Here is a 16,928-nt window from a genome sequence, read left to right as displayed (position 1 = left end):
TCACATGATAACCAGAGGTTAAAGTGTATGGGGTCATTCATGTATCTCCTAGTTGGGGTGGGGTCATATTCCTGTTACTCCACCAGCAATCACTCAGAGATTTAAAAAAAATTTTTTAAAAAATCACCCTCTTCTTCTTGTTTCCAGGAGTAAGACGTGTGGTCGTGTTGTGCTGCTCTCCTGCTTGTTGTTTGCCTGTTTCCACACTGAATCACGTTTAACAGTTTTCACATCATGAGATTATGAAGATATAAGTAACATTTATTTTGACCCCGTCATCAAGATTTGTGCTCATCCTAAAAATCTTTCTGGTGACATTGTGTTTTCATTTTGCATCGTGATTCTCTTTCAGTCAGTCAGAGAAAGTGTTATTGCCTGTTTTTTAAGTGGTGCAAAAGTTGTTTTTTTTAAAAACCCCACAGTGAAAACGTAGAGCAGTGAGGTTACAGGATGACTTTTCATATGAGCATCTCTTTTTATGGCCAGTAATGCATGCAAAGCTGTGGACATTTGGAATGCTGACATGATTTCCCTGTAAATCATATGAAAAGTGATAATAGCTTTACGCAGCAGTATAGTGGGACAAAGTGCTATGCTAGGGGTATGCTGTGATCAATATAAAGGCACACAATTAGTCAAATGAGTTACAGCACCCACCCCCATCTGCTGTGCCAGCCTCATCAACTATACTGTGTTTTTATGTTGGACAGTAACTCACTGCTTTTTATCTTTTGTTTTTCTTGATATTTTTATTTGATCTTCTTTTCTTTTCTTTCTTTTTTTTATTTTTTATATTTCTGTCCGATGTTGTTTACTCCAGAAATGAGGTCTAGTAAATATAGCAGTAAGTGATGTGGCTTCTTGTCTTGCTGTCTTCGTCTGTCTGTCTCTGCATGCCTTTTCCTGCCTGTTGGCTTCTCTTTCCTTCTAACTTGGGTTCATTTTCTCCCTTCTTGATTTGGTTTGGTTCTGTTTTTTGCCTGTCATTTCTGGGGGGGAGGTGGGGGGGGGGGTCACAGAGCTGAGGCTGTCTGAGTTGTCTGTCTGTTACTGGACGGTACACATGTAAACTGCTAGAGCTGACAGCACTACTTAACTTACATCCTGGTTTAGCGTATACAGGACATGAACTGATAAATTTTCTCCAAAGTGGACATTACACCTGACCCTATCTGTCTTTTTCTTTTTACCATGACAACTTTCTGCGCTGGCAGATCTTCTCAGAATTAAATTTATGGGTATGGAACATTATTATTCATTTTGCTGTGCTTAAAGGGTTTGCCAAGATCCTCTCACAGTCACACATTATTGTGCCATCTTCTTTCTAAAACCAACAACTGGGTCTCCCTCAACCTGTCCCTCTTTTTCTCCTGCCCACTAACCTCCCTTAACAGACATGTAACCTCCCTTCTCTGCATGCAAAGACACAAATTAGTCAGAAGGGACGTATTAATGAAAGTACAGAGGTGAAGCGAAACACAACACCAAGTGGCCAAATCCATGTTGTGTTTCTGGGGACACCAAAAGCAGAGCAGAATTGACCCTTCTTTGTCCAAATATCAGAACCTGTTTCACGTCAACGCTAAATACAAGTATCTGGCTCGGCCTCTGGGCTTTGGCAATGTGCGTATTGGCTTCAGCAGCCTGTCGAATAAAAACATGCAAGCTGCGAGTATTTTTGCAAAGTGCTGCCAAAAAGGAGCAAAAGCCCTGACAACATAGTCTGTCCTTATTATTCTGCCCTTGATTGACTCTGTCAGAGTCGAGAGCTCGTCTGTCCTAAATCAAGATTGCTGTTGGCTCCACTGTGCCAAGCGAGCTCGCCTTCCCATTTTCCGTTACCTTTCTGTATCAGTAACCCGTGACACACACACAATGCCGGGCTTTCGTAGGCTTTGTCAATCCCTACAGAGGCCCTTTATTTAGAAACCAACGCCCCCTCCCGTCCTTGCCCCCCTTTCCTTCCCTTCCCTTCAGTGGCGTGTCGTGAACACTTTGAGGGAGGGGAGAGGGGAAAAGGTGAGGTGAGGTGATGAAATAGGTGAAGGGAACAGTTTCAGATCCACCTGCCCCTGTTTCAAGCCACAGTTAAGAAGAGAAATGAATAAATGCAGCTTTCTAATCGGCCTTATTTACCTCATTCTCAACCAGATTTCCATAAGAAGTAAAGCTAGAAACATAAGAAGGCCGTTTTCAGCTATTCATTTCCTGTTAGTGAGGTTGTCTTAAATGGACAGCGTCACAAAGATCACCAACAGAGGGTTTATGACATTGAAATAGTATGATTGGTCCTTAAGGGCTTTAATTAGACCATTACTAATAATCCAGGGCCTCTATAATCCTGTTTTGGTAGATAAGAGGACAAAGTCAGGCCAGTCTTTGGACGGTTCTCCTGGTCCTGCTCCTTCTCCCCTATCAATCCCCTTCCCTCTCCTTTCATCTGAAAGGTTCCTCCTTCTCTTCCTGCCTCACCACTTAACCTTTCCTCCTTTTATTCCCTCCCTCCTCCCCTCATGTTTTATTGTGTTTATCGCTCCCTTTGTCATTGTGTTGTTGCGCTTGCCATTCTGAGTGTTACACCACAACAGGCCCAGAAGAATGAACACCTAGATGCATTGTGAAAATTGGAAAAGCAGAATCACAAATCTCTTAGGTCGAATTCCAGTTTTTTATCATCCAAATGTGTCAACAGACATTCTCAAAAGTGTTGTAAGTATGACACGAAGACTAACCCAAAAAAAGGTGGAAATAGCAAATGTCAAGTGTATGGTAAAGAAAAAGTTTGACTGTTATTTATGAAGTAGTTTCTTATGCAAATGTTTTTCAGTCTTATTTAGCTCATAAATACCATGGATTACTGTTTGTACCTGATTATCAAGCCAACATACATGAATTAAAGCTGGGCTCAGAGTACACATGTTCACCTCTCCTAAAAATCAGAAGATAAATCTAGTCTGGGACCTGAACCAATGTCTGGAATATGTATTCATTTGAAAATCAACACCAAAACATAATGGGTTCTATTCTGGTTCAAGGCCCATCATCCCACCGAGTTTCATGGAAATCGATTTGGTATTTTTGGCATTGACCTGCTGACAAACCAGCAAACAGACACACAGTGGTGAAAATCTGACCTCCTCCATTTCTTCTGTTTGTTTTATTTTATTTTATTTTATTTTTTTAATTCAAGTTTAAGTGTTTCTAGAAGTTGTTGCATCTGATCAGCCTTCACATTGTTATTTCTGCTTCTCAGTGAGAGCTCATTAGAGACGGATGAGGCGAATGCATCCACCTCTCTCACTCAGTAATTATAATCTTAACAATACCCTTTAGAGCAGAGTGTCAAACCCAAGGCCCGGGGGCCAAATGTGGCCCTCCACATCATTTTATGTGGCCCGCGAGAACATAAAAGGTCAGAGTGTCTAAAAATAAATAGGTCAAAAGTGTGCTTTGACAAAAACTACATTTCCCACAATGCAGTAATTAAACCTATTTTATCTTTGACAAAAAGATTTTGAACAAATTTAATGTCCTAACTTGTGTTTGATGTTATTTTTCTTTATTCACTTGGATAGTTTGATCATTGATTGATGGAATTTTGTGGGTTTCATAACCTGAAAAATTAAAAGGATATTATTAGAACAAAAAGCAAAGTTTTTTTTCTGTGTAACTAATGTTTGTAACTTGAATAATTAATAAATTCAGAGTTATTTAACATTAAGGAGTAGTTACATTTATATTACATTACATTGACTCACATTTACTTACATTTTTAAGTTATATCTGGCCCTCTGAGGACAGCTGTTATGCTGATGTGACCCTCGGTGAAAACGAGTTTGACACCCCTGCTTTAGAGTCTGATGCAACCTTATTTTCAAACCATATAGTGTTCACATTTTTAAGATTAGGGAGAATTATTGACAATTATTAAACTCATGTACTGTACTCTGAGCCTGACATGAGGTCAAATTTTTCAAGTCAAATAAAACAGATTAAAATTGAAAATCAATCAAACTAAATAATGGTGGTTAGAAGTGGGATTTCATTAATAGACAAATATTTTCTTAAATGTGTTAAAATTTCATTTTTATTTCACCTCCAATGGTTTAACCTCTGAACTTCCTGCACAGAGGTAGGAGTGTTTCCCAGGACCTCGTGACATCGCTGATGGGTGTGAACTGACCACCTGCTGTTGAAGCTCCAATCCTTTCTGCCCCAAAATTATATTCTCAAGCCGGTGTGGTGTTAACGCTTTGAAAAAAAAAAACAATGCTTATTTTCTTTTAATGATCTCATCCATGCAGGCATGCATTCAGATCCCCTCCAGCGCCACCTGTAGCATTACATTTCCATGGCCATTGTAAACAAACTTGTGTAGGGACAGCAGGAAGTCTATGACAGGATGTAGGTTCACCAGTCTGCTTTTCATCATATTTGAGCTGGTAGAATGACTCCTGTTACTGTAGTAGAGTTTAAACAGTAAGCCATGTGACATGATAGAGCAGGAGATGTTTAAAGACAGCACAGGGGAGAGGATGGCAGCAGATGACAATGAGAAACCTGTGTGTGTAGTTAACATCAATGGAGTAGCGCTTATGCTATGTGTCTGTGTGCGCGTGTGCATGTTCTTGTCTGTGTTGGGACTGTCTGTCTGCAATGCATGGTTTTGTGTGTGTGTGTGTGTGTGTGTGTGTGTGTGTGTGTGTGTGTGTGTGTGTGTGTGTGTGTGTGTGTGTGTGTGTGTGTGTGTGTGTGTGTGTGTGTGTGTGTGTGTGTGTGTGTGTTTTTATCCACAGAGGCTGAGGAGCTCTACCAGAGGCGGGTGCTGACGATCACAGGCATCTGCGTGGCGCTCTTGGTGGTGGGCATCGTTTGTGTGGTGGCCTACTGCAAAACCAAGTATGTGTGTTTCATTAAAAGTAAAGTCATTAAAGGCTCCGCAAAACTAGAATCTAACCAGCTCTGCATGTTGTGGAGCAATGTAGGACAAAGTTTTACAAACTCAACAGAGTAAAAGCAGTCATATCATAAAAATCCTCAGTAGTTCAGTTAAAAGCAGTCGCACAGAAGTAGCATCACCAAAATGTACTTATGTGTACCTCAGAGATGATAGTGGAACTACTGACAACTCGCACATGACAGATAACAGACGGCCCCTAACTGGAATGGGGGCCCCTATGACTGACTGAGCCGCTGACTGAGTCTCTCAGTTAGTTATCGGTAGCTTTACTATCTTGATTACTTAGAGCGTGTGAACATTCTCTCAATAGAACTGCATATGAAACAGCAGATGGACTAGAAGACATTGCAGAAAAACGGGTGGGAAAAAAACTCTTTAAATAACCGGTTGGACGCTTCAACAAGCTGCAATTTAAAAATATAAAACATGCATTGAAAATGGAAAATCTAACTAGCTAAATATTTTTAAATAGCGAATTCCGATCAAAACTAAATAACTGTTGTCGTACTGCATGGCTTCCTCCTCACCTCAGATCTGTCAGGATCATATTTTATTTAACTCTCCAGCTGCTGTAGGAGAAAACAGAATAACAGAGGCAGTGAGGACAGAGAGGGAGACACAGCAACAAGCCTCACATGTGATTCTGTAATGTGTAACTCTAACATCAACCAGAATGTCTGGCTGGAGAAAAAAAAAAACCCACCCACAGTAAAGTAGACGCAGCTCAATGCCAGTGCAATGACAAGACAACTCACGTCACGTTTAAATTTTATTTAAAAAACAAACATTTTTAAAAAAAATGTCAAACCCCAAAGATTGTGTATTATGTTTGTATAATATTACAACACAGTCTGTCATAATAGTAAATAGTTTATACCAGTCTTTTAGGTAAGAGAACATAAAGAAAGAAGGTTGAGGTTCAGGTTGTCTCAATCACTGCCTCTAGTTTAGCATATAGTCATATACTCTGATTACTTTCACCTCCACCTGTCCAGGAAGCAGAGGAAGAAGATGCACAGTCACCTGCACCAGAACCAGAATCAGTGTATGGAGCAACCCAACCGCATGCTGGCCAACGGGCCCAACCACCCCGGACCGGGTCCCGAGGAGATCCCCATGATTGACGTGAGTGTGAACACCTGAAACACACAGCAGAGACAGGTGCAGCTGATGTGGTGCGACATCGACGTGACGCCTCGTCCTATTGGTTATCAGGAATCACTCAGTTTCTCAGAGTTCAACAAAATCATCAGGCAAGAGGGAGAACAAACATTTTGCTTTTCTAGGGTTTGTTTTTGTTTGTTTGGTTTTTTTTTTTTACTAGAGATGCTGGCTGAGTGTGAACTTAATGCAGGTTTTGCTTCGACTCCAACAAGAAGGTCGTTTGCAGCCTTTAGAAGAGTTCGGACATGTCGACACGTTACTGTCAGATGTTAAAAAGAGGCCAGAAAACATTTCCATCCTCTTGATGTTATAAGCATGAGTCAGCAGCAGTAAAGAGCAGTGAGGACTGTAACCGTCTGCATGGAAGAATCCTCTCATATATAGTGATGAGAGGAGCCTTCAATATTGTAGATTTAAATATAATGTGTCTATATTTACTGTGTGTTTTATTATTGAAACAATAAGCAGTCTGTGTGTTGACTGTCTGTTTACTGTCTGTTTACTGTCTGTTTACTGCAGTACATTTCCAAGAGCATCCCAACGACAGAGTGTGTCATCAGTCACGGAGCTGAAGGTGCAGGCAACTACGCAGGCAGCCGAATGTCAACCCGCTCGCACCACTCTACCACTGCCTCACACGCCTCCAGGTGGACCCCACCACACACACACACACACATTCACACACACACACCCAATCACACACACTCAATCAAAATCATTACAACTATATCTACACATCAATTACTTTTCTTCACATAATCAGATTTAGTTGTCATAGAGAAGATTTTTTTTTAACATTATTAAGAGCAACAGGAACATTATTTATGGTCCATAATATTTTGTCCATGTATTCCAACTTGTTGTGAATCCTTTTTTAATTTAATATACGTTATTCCACATGTTGTGATAAGATTTGAATCTGGGTTTTTGTTGAAGTGATCAATTGCTTCTTTTTATGATGGCTCTGATAATCCAGCGATCATTCCTCCATTGATCCCTCCTGCCTCCTCACTACCGTTGTAACCTTTTAAACCGCTTCTGTCGACTCCCACATTCACAGACACGAGGAGCAGACGTGGAGCATGGAGCGTACAGAGAGTATGAACTCCGACTGCCAGTCGGGGGGGCTGTCCAGCTCGGTGGGAACCAGTAAGTGCAGCAGCCCGGCCTGCATGGCCAGGAGGGCGGCCCACTGGGGCTGCACCGACCCCTCCAGTCCTGGAATGCAGTACGGGGATTCCTACGACTCTCTCAGAGACTCGCCTCACAGCGACAGGTGCGTTCATGCATGTGTGTGTGTGTGTGTGTGTGTGTGTGTGTGTGTGTGTGTGTGTGCTGATTGCAATTTAATCTATGTATGTTCTCGACTCCACAACGCTTTTAATTTTTTCGTTGACACTGAAACCTCTCCAGCCATGAGCTGGCGTCTCATCTGGGATGTTCCCTGCTTCTCACCTGTAGTCAGGTAAGACAGGCTCCAGCAGACCCCGTGACCCGTAAAAGGGATCAGCAGCTGTAGACAGGACACTACAATCATCTCATCTACAGGAAAATGGATGGATGGACTCCCACCTCTTTACTCTTTGGCGACCCCAAGTGGCCTTAATGTGTATTACATGTTTAATCTGATAATTCACCACCCAGATGGTGTACAGCATGTTGTTATCATTACTGTTATAAAACAGTGATATTCTGGAACATTAAGGAGGTCTTTGTGTGAATTGGTAGTGGAGCTAAAGAATCATTTCAAACGATTTTTACCTCTGCCAGTGAGGGAGGGAGGAGGTTAATGGATTGATGACTTTGTTTGTCTGCGAGATACCTTGAGAAATTTTCAGTAGAATTTAATGATTAAGTTACAGTAGTGAATTTACCTCCTGCACCTGATGTGTCGACCTACAACAGTTTAAAGTGGATATTCATCTGGCTTTCACTTCATATCCTGATAATTATAGTATAACACCTCAAACAGGGATCTTAACAGATGTTGTACATCTCTTGTTGAGGGAACACCACCACCACGATGGTAATGTTCTAATTAACTACAGGATGATATCCACCCATCCATTTATCAGTCAGATACTTTAAAGGATAGTTTCACTCCAAAGTAACTCCCTTCAAAAGAAATCAACATCCTGCAGGAGGTTTCTATCAGGCTCTGCTGCTGGTTTATTGACGGTTCCCATAAACTATCTAAAGAAAATCATGGAAGTCGTTTATTAAGGTCAAAGGTTCTGGAGCAAATCACCGACAGACATCCTGGAAGTTCTGTAAATGTTTTTAAAAGAAAACATTCAACTTATCTCATTATGCTTCATCTCTCTACACTGCACTTAAAATATTGTTCTTGCTTTTGTATTTTTAATGTTTGCTATTCTTAATCCCATTTCGTTTTTATTTTTATCAGTATTTAAAATTAGTTTTATTCTTTCTTTTTTTTCTATTGTTATACACTTTTACTTCTACTATTGTAGTCCAGGTCAGATGATTTTACTCTTTCTAGCTCTACCACTGAACCACTGCCGCCCACGTGGTGCACGTCATTTTTTGTGTTTTCAAGTACCCTGACCTGCGTTTTTTCAAAGAAAAGGTGCTTTACAAATAAAGTAATTTAGTAATTATGAATTATTTTTTGTCATGGATGTCTAGACCACTTCAACTTTGTGAAAAAGCCTTTTGTTAATATCATGAAAAATAAGGCCAGTAAAAACAATGAAAACATTACATAATGTCACACAATCTGTTGATTGTTTTTCTGTCCAGGTATGTGTCGGCGCTTACCACTCCAGCCCGTTTGTCTCCGGTGGAGTTCCACTACCCCCCGTTGCCACCCCAGGTGCCCACCTTCCAGATCACATCACCAAACACAAGCCACGCCCTCTCCCTGCCCCCCGCCGCTGCTGCCTACCACAGAGACGATGATCTGCCCCTGCTGCGCTGCCCTGATGTACGTTGGAAGGCAGTGAACACAAACACATCTTCACTCGTTCATCATACAGTACATCCCATAAACAGACCAACACCAACAACATGTCAGTCTGTCAGGGTTTGGATTTTTGGTTGGATGTGTTTATTTAAATTAAAGGAAGAATGATTGGTGGCGTTTGTTCTATTTTAGGACGGCAGTTTGTACAGGCAGCCCCGACGTCCGAGGCGACCCTACCTGACGGAGAGCACAGGAAGCCTACCGTCCAGCCCCTACCGTCTCCCTGACGACGAGGCCTACGAGACGACGCAGGAGTACGCCTCTTCACGGGAACCCATCCGGAGTCGACGCCGCCCGCGACGCAACCGTCTCAACGGACACATCTCCCAGCGTTCAGCGGGGGTACGGAACTACAGCTCACAGAGCTTCAGCCAGTCAGAGGAGGAGGAGGAGGAGGAGGAAGAGGACGCTCACGGGGAGAGCACGCCTTTCCTTAGTATGCAGAACATGAACATGGACACGCCCTTAGCCGTCCCCGGGTTCCGCTCGGCGTCCGGCGCAGACACACGGACTCACCGCGGGCTGAGTCGGCCGACCACGCGGAGCAACGGGCAGGGTCGCGGCCCCCAGTCCCAGCGCTCCAAGGCCGACAACATGCCGCTTTAAGACTCACCCCCACCCCCACCCCGCCACCACCCACCCACCACCTCACACACTCTCCTCCTCCCCCCACACACACAACCCGTGGACTAGAGACCTGCATCTAGGAGAAATATTTTTATTTTGTATAACAGACAGATATTCTAAACAAATGAAATATTTATTTTCATTTCTGCAAAAATTGTCTACTAGCTAACAGCAAAGACTTTTTTATAAATGGGGGGGGGGATATTTATATGTAAAGTTTTTTGATTTACAGCATTATGAAAGGTGAAAAAATAGAGAATTACGTGCCAATTTTTTCACAAGTTAGATAAATAGAATAATATTGTGGTGCCTTTTGCTGTATGCTGAAGTTGGAGGTCCCATTGAGTTTTTGTAGCCTTTCTTATGAAGACTCCTCGTTTTTATAGAGACCAACCCTCTTCCTTCCTTTTGCTTTATTTGGTTTCTCTGATTTGGGATCTTCTTTTTTCGACTGTGATCTGATCATATCATCATGCAATATCGATTCCTCCTGTGTAAAAGGTGTCTGTTTACATGATCCACCACGATGCACTCGTTTCACAGGGACATCAGTCACCGACGCGACTTGAAGTGTGGGGGAAAGTTTTCGTTTGGAGCATTTCTGGATGAATCCCATCGGTCATTCTCTGTCGTCATGCACCTCCTGTCAATCATCTGTTGTTGTTTCTGTGGTAACGAGGGCGTTAGGAAGCTGGTGAGGGAGAACCACACTAGATTATTGTATAGGTGTTCAGGGTGCTGCTATGACTTAGGTGCTGGTTGCAATGTGTGTGTGTGTGTGTGTGTGTGTGTGTGTGTGTGTGTGTGTGTGTGTGTGTGTGTGTGTGTGTGTGTGTGTGTGTGTGTGTGTGTGTGTGTGTGTTTCTGTCTGGATGTACACCTCATCAAGTCTCCTTAGGTTCCACCTCCAGGGTGTGGTCTCATGTTTGACTGACGTGCTCATCCCACCAGTCCTCACGCTGCCAGAAGCTCCATTGCACTGTAAGACCATCTCTCCATGAGCAGTCATTGGCCAGGGAGCTGCCGACCCAAACCAACCCAACCAATCCAGTGATAATCCAGCCTGACTCCGGCCTCCCGTGGACTGCCCAGCCCACCTGTTTCCTATGCCAGCAGCTTAGAGCCGCACTGTGTCTCAGGACTTCCTCATCACATCACAGCCAAAAAAGACTTAAAGCAGAGAGTGCACGTCATCTCAGTCACGGTCCAGTCCACAGGCCAGGTCTACTAGCCTTCCTCTCCTCCACGGTCGTCCGTCCGTCACTGTCGTTGCGTTCGTTCACGGTCAAAGGCAGCAGAGAATGAGCAGGGAAAGTCATTGTGTGAAGTCTGAGGCTGTATGTGAGCTGATGTGTCGCTGAATGTGGGTAAAAATGAGGATGATGATGAAAAAGTGTATGTTGTGTGGAGGGCACATCTGTTCACTATCTACAGGCGATAGATAGGAGCCCTGTGCCCTTTTGAGAGGATGATATTTTTCTTTCTGTTCTTTCACTCATTTAATCCTGCTGGATCCTTTGCAGGCCCTCGTCAGCCCTGGAACCACGACCAGCTTTTATCCCCGTAGAGACGGAAAAGCTCTGACGGGAAAATCTGTTGCAGGTTCATACATTTCTGAGTCTCCTATTTATTCTTCAGCTCACAGCCAAAATGATAACACTGATTAGTGCATCTTTGATTTGCATTCCTGTACCATTATTGACCTTGAGTTGCTTGGTCATAACAACTGGATGATCCGTGATGCGTCCGTCTACGTCTTACCCCTCCACCGCGCCTTGCTCCTCACACTCACACACCTTTTTCATGAACAATGGGCTGATCGTGTCAGAATCTCTTCCACAACAAGATATTCATAGAGACACTTTCAAGGTCGCCACACCAAGTGTCAGATACAATACGTGTCCCTATTAATGTTGGTTTCCAAAAGTAGAATATTTTTAGTTTCTTTTCTCACACAGGAAATGCATGGGAAGTATCTTAAAAATGGCATCACAACCCTCAGATTCAGGGGAATGACACTAGAAATATATTTAAAAAAAACATTTGGGTTCACGGCCAAAGGTTTGGCTAGTTTTGTCTTACTATTCACTGTAATCAGTTGGGATTTGCAATGTGGAAATACTGCAAGTGACGGTAGTGTGCTTCTAGAGTTAGATGAATTGTTAACACCCCTCCTCTCTTTTTCTCCTCACCCTGCACTCCCTCCTTGTCCTTTACATAGACCCATGCATTTCACACAATCATCACACATAATGAAGCACACACTGAGACACACACAGACACACAAATCCTCATTGGACACACATGCACACATGTACACTCAAAGACCCTCCATGTTTGTGTTTGTCAAGCAGTTTGCCTTTGTCTTTTTTACCTACCGACTTCCTCTCCTTCCCTCTCCTCTCTCCTCCTCCTCCTGTCCTCTCCTCCTTTCCTCTCCTCCTTTCCTCTCCTCTGCATGTCCTAGTGGTACTGGTAGTTGGGTGCATGGAAAAAGCAGCAAGCAAATCGTTTTTCCACTCGGTGAAAAAAATAATAAAAAATAAAAATGTGTCTTCATTTTAACATTCAGCAATAAATCCCCTTCTCTTCATGTTCATCATTCTCGGAAATATCCTAGAAGATTTTTTGCAAGTTTTATCAAAAACATACTACTTGTAAAAGAAGGAAAAATCCAAAAACCACCCCTTCATATGAAGAATAAAACTTTATTCCTACCATTTTGAAACGGTCCTGTCATCTTTGCAAAAAAAAAAAAAACAGCTGTTTTTTTGCACTTATTGGTTTACATTCCTGCAAATTTCCACCTGCTGTCCCCTCCTTATTAACCTAAAAGTATCATGTAATGTAAGAATGGGTGTTGCTTAGATTGAACACTAGATGGCAGCATTTCCTTCACGCTGCAACAAGCTTGACTCGTTTGACCTGTTATGTCAAGTCATATGTGTGATGTTGAAATGCTCCTTTTCTCTGCCTACATTCATGCTACTAAACATGTGACTGTCTATTCAAACAAATGTTTGATATGAGGTTGAATACAGGGAAGCATTAATGATCTGAAAACCTGGTCCTTTCAGTCTTAAAGGGAAAATTCATGGATCAACCAGATCTGGATAAACAAAACAAATTTGAATCTTTCTTGTCTTGGGGAAATATCACACTCTTCTTTGCAATCAGTCAGGTAGTTTGATTTTTTTTTTTAATTAAATGGTAAACAAAGCCTTGTCTTGCTATTCAAAAGAAAAAAAAATCCTGGCTCTTGACCAAAATTTGACGCATTAAAAATAGAACAACCCTCCTACTGAGTTTCATCACAATCCATAAGGAAGTTTATGTGTAATAAATAGATCTAAATTTAAAAAAAAAAAAATCTTTAAGTCTCTGGATCCCCTCCCAAACTGAACGTGTTCTTCCTCTCTACATGGACAACCCTCCTGCTGAGTCTCATGAGCTCCTTTGTTTCAGTACTTCTAACAGACAAAAGCACAAATGAACAGATGCAGATAAAAACACGGACGTTTCATCTGGACTGAGGTGGAATCTAACATCCCTCTACTTCAATTCAAACGTTTGTGTTGTCAGATTTACGTTTGGGTGACTCAATTCTTCTTTCAGCACCGTGGTTAGGTCCTGGGTGTCTCCTCTATGGAAATAATGTCCAAGGATAAATAATTTCACTATCACTTTTAATATTTTGACAGAAGCATTATTTAATCCCTCTGGTGGTGGGGAGTCTCCTGCCTCCTGCCACCACCCCCCCCCCCACAGTCCCACCCAGGTGTAACTAGTAATACATAACTGGTTGTGGGTGTTAAACTGGAGTGGACAAGGTGAGTTAAGAGTTAAGGTGTGTTCATCTCCTCCCTTACAGATTGGTTTGTACCCCCAGGCTTACTCAGCCTGATAAACTGGTGAAGTAACATGTCCTTCATGTTCACTCACTTCCTGTCATCGGTGTATTCCTGTGTGTATGTACACGACTGTGTGCGGGTGCTTACTAAAGCACTTTTTATTATTATTAAAACAAGTGTTCAGGGTCAACAGCAGCCTCTTTTGCTGACAGGACAGACGACTGGAACTGATGGACAAACTGCATCAAACTGTTGGTGGGGAAGAGCTTTTCTTTCTTCAGTTTTCTTAAGAGAAATGAGTCGGTGATGAGGTCTTCAGTCTTCTAGCGTGGAACATCAGCTGCGCTCATCAAAACGGATCCAGTACTCAGTGAATCAGGGACCCTGCAAATGCATGTAAGTTAAAAAAAAACCTGCAGAATAAGCCTTGACTTTAGGTTTGACGATGAATATCAATATGAATATTCTGTGTGACCTGCTGATGGAACTTTATGTTACGCAAGTAGAACAAGCGCCACATGTTCTGTCTTCACCATTCAAACGTTGTCGAGGTTCGAAGTGACTTCAGCAGGTGGCAAAACATGACTTTAAGAACTTTTTAATCGTATCACAAGAGCTTCAGTGCTCAGCTGTCACAGAACTGTGGATGCACGTCTTCATTTTACTTTTTATCTACAACTTTGTGGATCCTAAATGGACCTAGAATGTTTAGATTTTATTCCAACATACCCTCGTCCCCCTCTCATTATTGCCACCAAGTGCTTATTATGCATGTACCTACTCATTCTGGGCATTGATAAACTGTATACTGTATTGTATTCTGTCATTCAAAAACAACATATTTAAAGAATAGTCTAACCTAACCTTCTGTTTGTGTGTTTGCAGTTACATGGCGCAGTGCTACTGTCGCTGGCGTAACGTGTTGATCTGCTTGTGCACGCCATGTATCATTTTGGCTCTGGTGATAGCCTACATTTATGCAATGGTGACCCTCAGCATGCACAGCTCCAGATCAGTCAGACCGGGCTCCACGCTGGCGGCTCCTTTCTTTGTGGCCTCGGGACTTTTGAAGAGCGAGAACTTCAGCTCAATCCCTGAGACTTTCTGGGACACTCACGCAAACAAGAACTCAATTTGGAATTATCTCCAGACTGTCACTGATCGCCAGTTCAACCCCATCCTGCATCTGAACAATACCAAGAAGAAATTTAAACATGAGTCCTTCCTGAAAGAGAGTTTCTCTGAATTGAATGGCTTGCATAGAAATTACAAAGGGTTGCCATTGCAACTTCATTACTTTCTAAGATCCATGCATCGGAGAGACTACACAACTGTTTTACAACCAGATAGAGTATGTGGAGCCGGGGGAAATGATGACACAGAGCAAGTTCTGCTTCTACTGGCCATTAAATCAAAAGAGAGCAATTTTAAGAATCGACAGGCCATTCGACAGACCTGGGGCCAGGTGGGATGGGTAGCAGGAGAGAGGAGGAACAGCACCAGCGAGGATGAAAATGGAGGATACGTCCGGCGGATATTCCTGCTGGGCAAAGAAGAGCACGAGAAGCTGGGCATCGCCGACTACGAGCTGCTGCAGATGGAGAGTTTATATTATGGAGACATTCTCCAGTGGGACTTCAAGGACACGTTTTTCAACCTCACCCTGAAAGATGTGCTCTTCTGGAAGTGGTTCTCACAGCTTTGTAGCCAGACTCTCTTCGTCTTTAAGGGGGATGACGATGTTTTCGTCAATACCCAGAAAATGATAAGATACCTCCACGACCAGCTGAGGGCACCACAGGTCAAAGAAACTATAAAAGAATTCATGGTTGGAGAAGTGATCACAACAGCGGTTCCCGACAGAGTCAATAAATCGAAGTACTACATCCCAGAGGTCTTCTACAAGGGGCTCTACCCTACTTATGCAGGTGGAGGGGGGGTGGTGTACTCAGGCCTGTTGACCCAGCGTCTGTACGACATGTCCAAAAGGGTGCACCTGTTCCCCATCGACGACGTTTACGTGGGGATGTGCATGGTCCGGCTCAACGCTCATCCCATCCACCATCCTGCTTTTCTCACATTTGACTTCCCTGGAAAGGAAGAGCAGCAGCCGTGCGCCTACCACTCCATCCTGTTGGTCCACAAAAGAAGCCCTGAACAGGTCGTCAAACTGTGGGATCAACTAAAAAGGACACAGGAACAATGTAGGGATGTACCCCTGAGAGTTTTAAGACAAAAACCAAAGCTGTGAATTCTCCTTTTAATAAGGTTTATCTGTTTAGTGTAAATTTTTATTTTGGTAGCAAATGTTTTTGGGTTAAGGTGTGTGTATAGCATCTGTATTTGTTTCCTCCAGTCATTCATGTTCTGAGGTTTAATTATTCTAAACTGTGAAAGCCTTTAAAGTCAATCAAGATGCCAACAACATATCTTTGTGTAGCATAGTATTTATTTTTTGTGTATATATTGCATTTACAACAAATTATACATACTTTAGGCGCCCATTCATTATTTATGACACTATATTACATATCATCCATATCATTTAAGATTTTTATCTTTTGTGGATAAATCTACCACACACAATGGTCTGTGAGGAAAAATGATGGTTTTTGAAACCTGCATCTCAAAGTGTACTTAAGAGTCGTGTCAGTTTCCACCTTCAAAGTTACTGATAACTGGTTACTAGTGAAATGTAATTTTTTAATAATGACACAAATGTCTTCAGCCAAAGTGTGAAGTCTAGGGGTAGCTTTAAAGGTCGTCATTTTCTGAGGTCCGAACTGTCATGGTGTCACAGAACGATAGATTTTATTGCAATGATGAGGAAACTGAGCAGCCTTGGCAGAGATTTGTGATTCCTATTTAATTTCTAAGAAAAATAGTTTTTTTAATAGGTTATCTCTTCCTTAGAAGAAGGGTGTAAAATGTCAACTTTATGTTTCAATAAATCTGGTGACAAACATCAATATTAACATGTTAAAATGAGTTTCATTTGATCCACTTACTACCTGATTTGCAGACTACAACTGTCAGGCAATCATCTTTCAGTCATTAGACAGTGGAATCTGGCTCCATCCTTATCATCTAAAACTATCCCAACAAATACGATGAATGTATAAAATGTGTTTCCTATTTGTGTCAAGCTTTCAATACGTGACTCTACCTCCGAGACTCTTCCTGATGTTTTCTCACACATCAAAATCTGACTAACCCAGTGGAAGCACTCCATCATTTTCACCACACTGTGAGCCAAAGTAAATACTACCATACATTACTTTTGTAGTATTCAGCCCTCATGTGTAGATATCACTCGCTGTGTTTAATAACATTTGATACG

The 16,928-nt window shown here is 42.2% G+C and overlaps 2 protein-coding genes across 2 annotated transcripts in view; both read left to right on the top strand.

Annotated features, from left to right (window-relative positions):
• The window catches only part of LOC137602647 (pro-neuregulin-2, membrane-bound isoform-like), a 52,673-nt gene extending 42,938 nt beyond the window's left edge, over positions 1-9,735 (top strand). The window contains exons 6-11 of the mRNA XM_068325549.1: positions 4,797-4,899; positions 5,956-6,085; positions 6,644-6,771; positions 7,185-7,400; positions 8,888-9,071; positions 9,243-9,735. Of these exons, the coding sequence (XP_068181650.1) occupies positions 4,797-4,899; positions 5,956-6,085; positions 6,644-6,771; positions 7,185-7,400; positions 8,888-9,071; positions 9,243-9,716 (1,235 nt within the window). The 3' untranslated portion in view covers positions 9,717-9,735. The remainder of the gene's footprint in view (positions 1-4,796; positions 4,900-5,955; positions 6,086-6,643; positions 6,772-7,184; positions 7,401-8,887; positions 9,072-9,242) is intronic.
• Positions 9,736-14,477: 4,742 nt separating this feature from the next.
• On the top strand, positions 14,478-16,850 carry si:dkey-160o24.3 (N-acetyllactosaminide beta-1,3-N-acetylglucosaminyltransferase 2). Its single transcript, XM_068326090.1, has one exon. The coding sequence runs from the start codon at positions 14,478-14,480 to the stop codon at positions 15,837-15,839; it is 1,362 nt and encodes a 453-aa protein (XP_068182191.1). The 3' UTR covers positions 15,840-16,850.
• Positions 16,851-16,928: the final 78 nt, after the last annotated feature.

The sequence above is a fragment of the Antennarius striatus genome, chromosome 10 (genome assembly GCF_040054535.1).
Source record: "Antennarius striatus isolate MH-2024 chromosome 10, ASM4005453v1, whole genome shotgun sequence".
NCBI lineage: Eukaryota > Metazoa > Chordata > Actinopteri > Lophiiformes > Antennariidae > Antennarius > Antennarius striatus.
Note: the sequence above shows the minus strand (reverse complement) of the source record. Positions and strands in the feature narration are given on the sequence as shown.

What these genes read in the sequence shown, in the direction of transcription:
- si:dkey-160o24.3 (XM_068326090.1), top strand. Translation starts at nt 14,478, where the DNA reads ATGGCGCAGTGCTACTGTCGCTGGCGTAACGTGTTGATCTGCTTGTGC.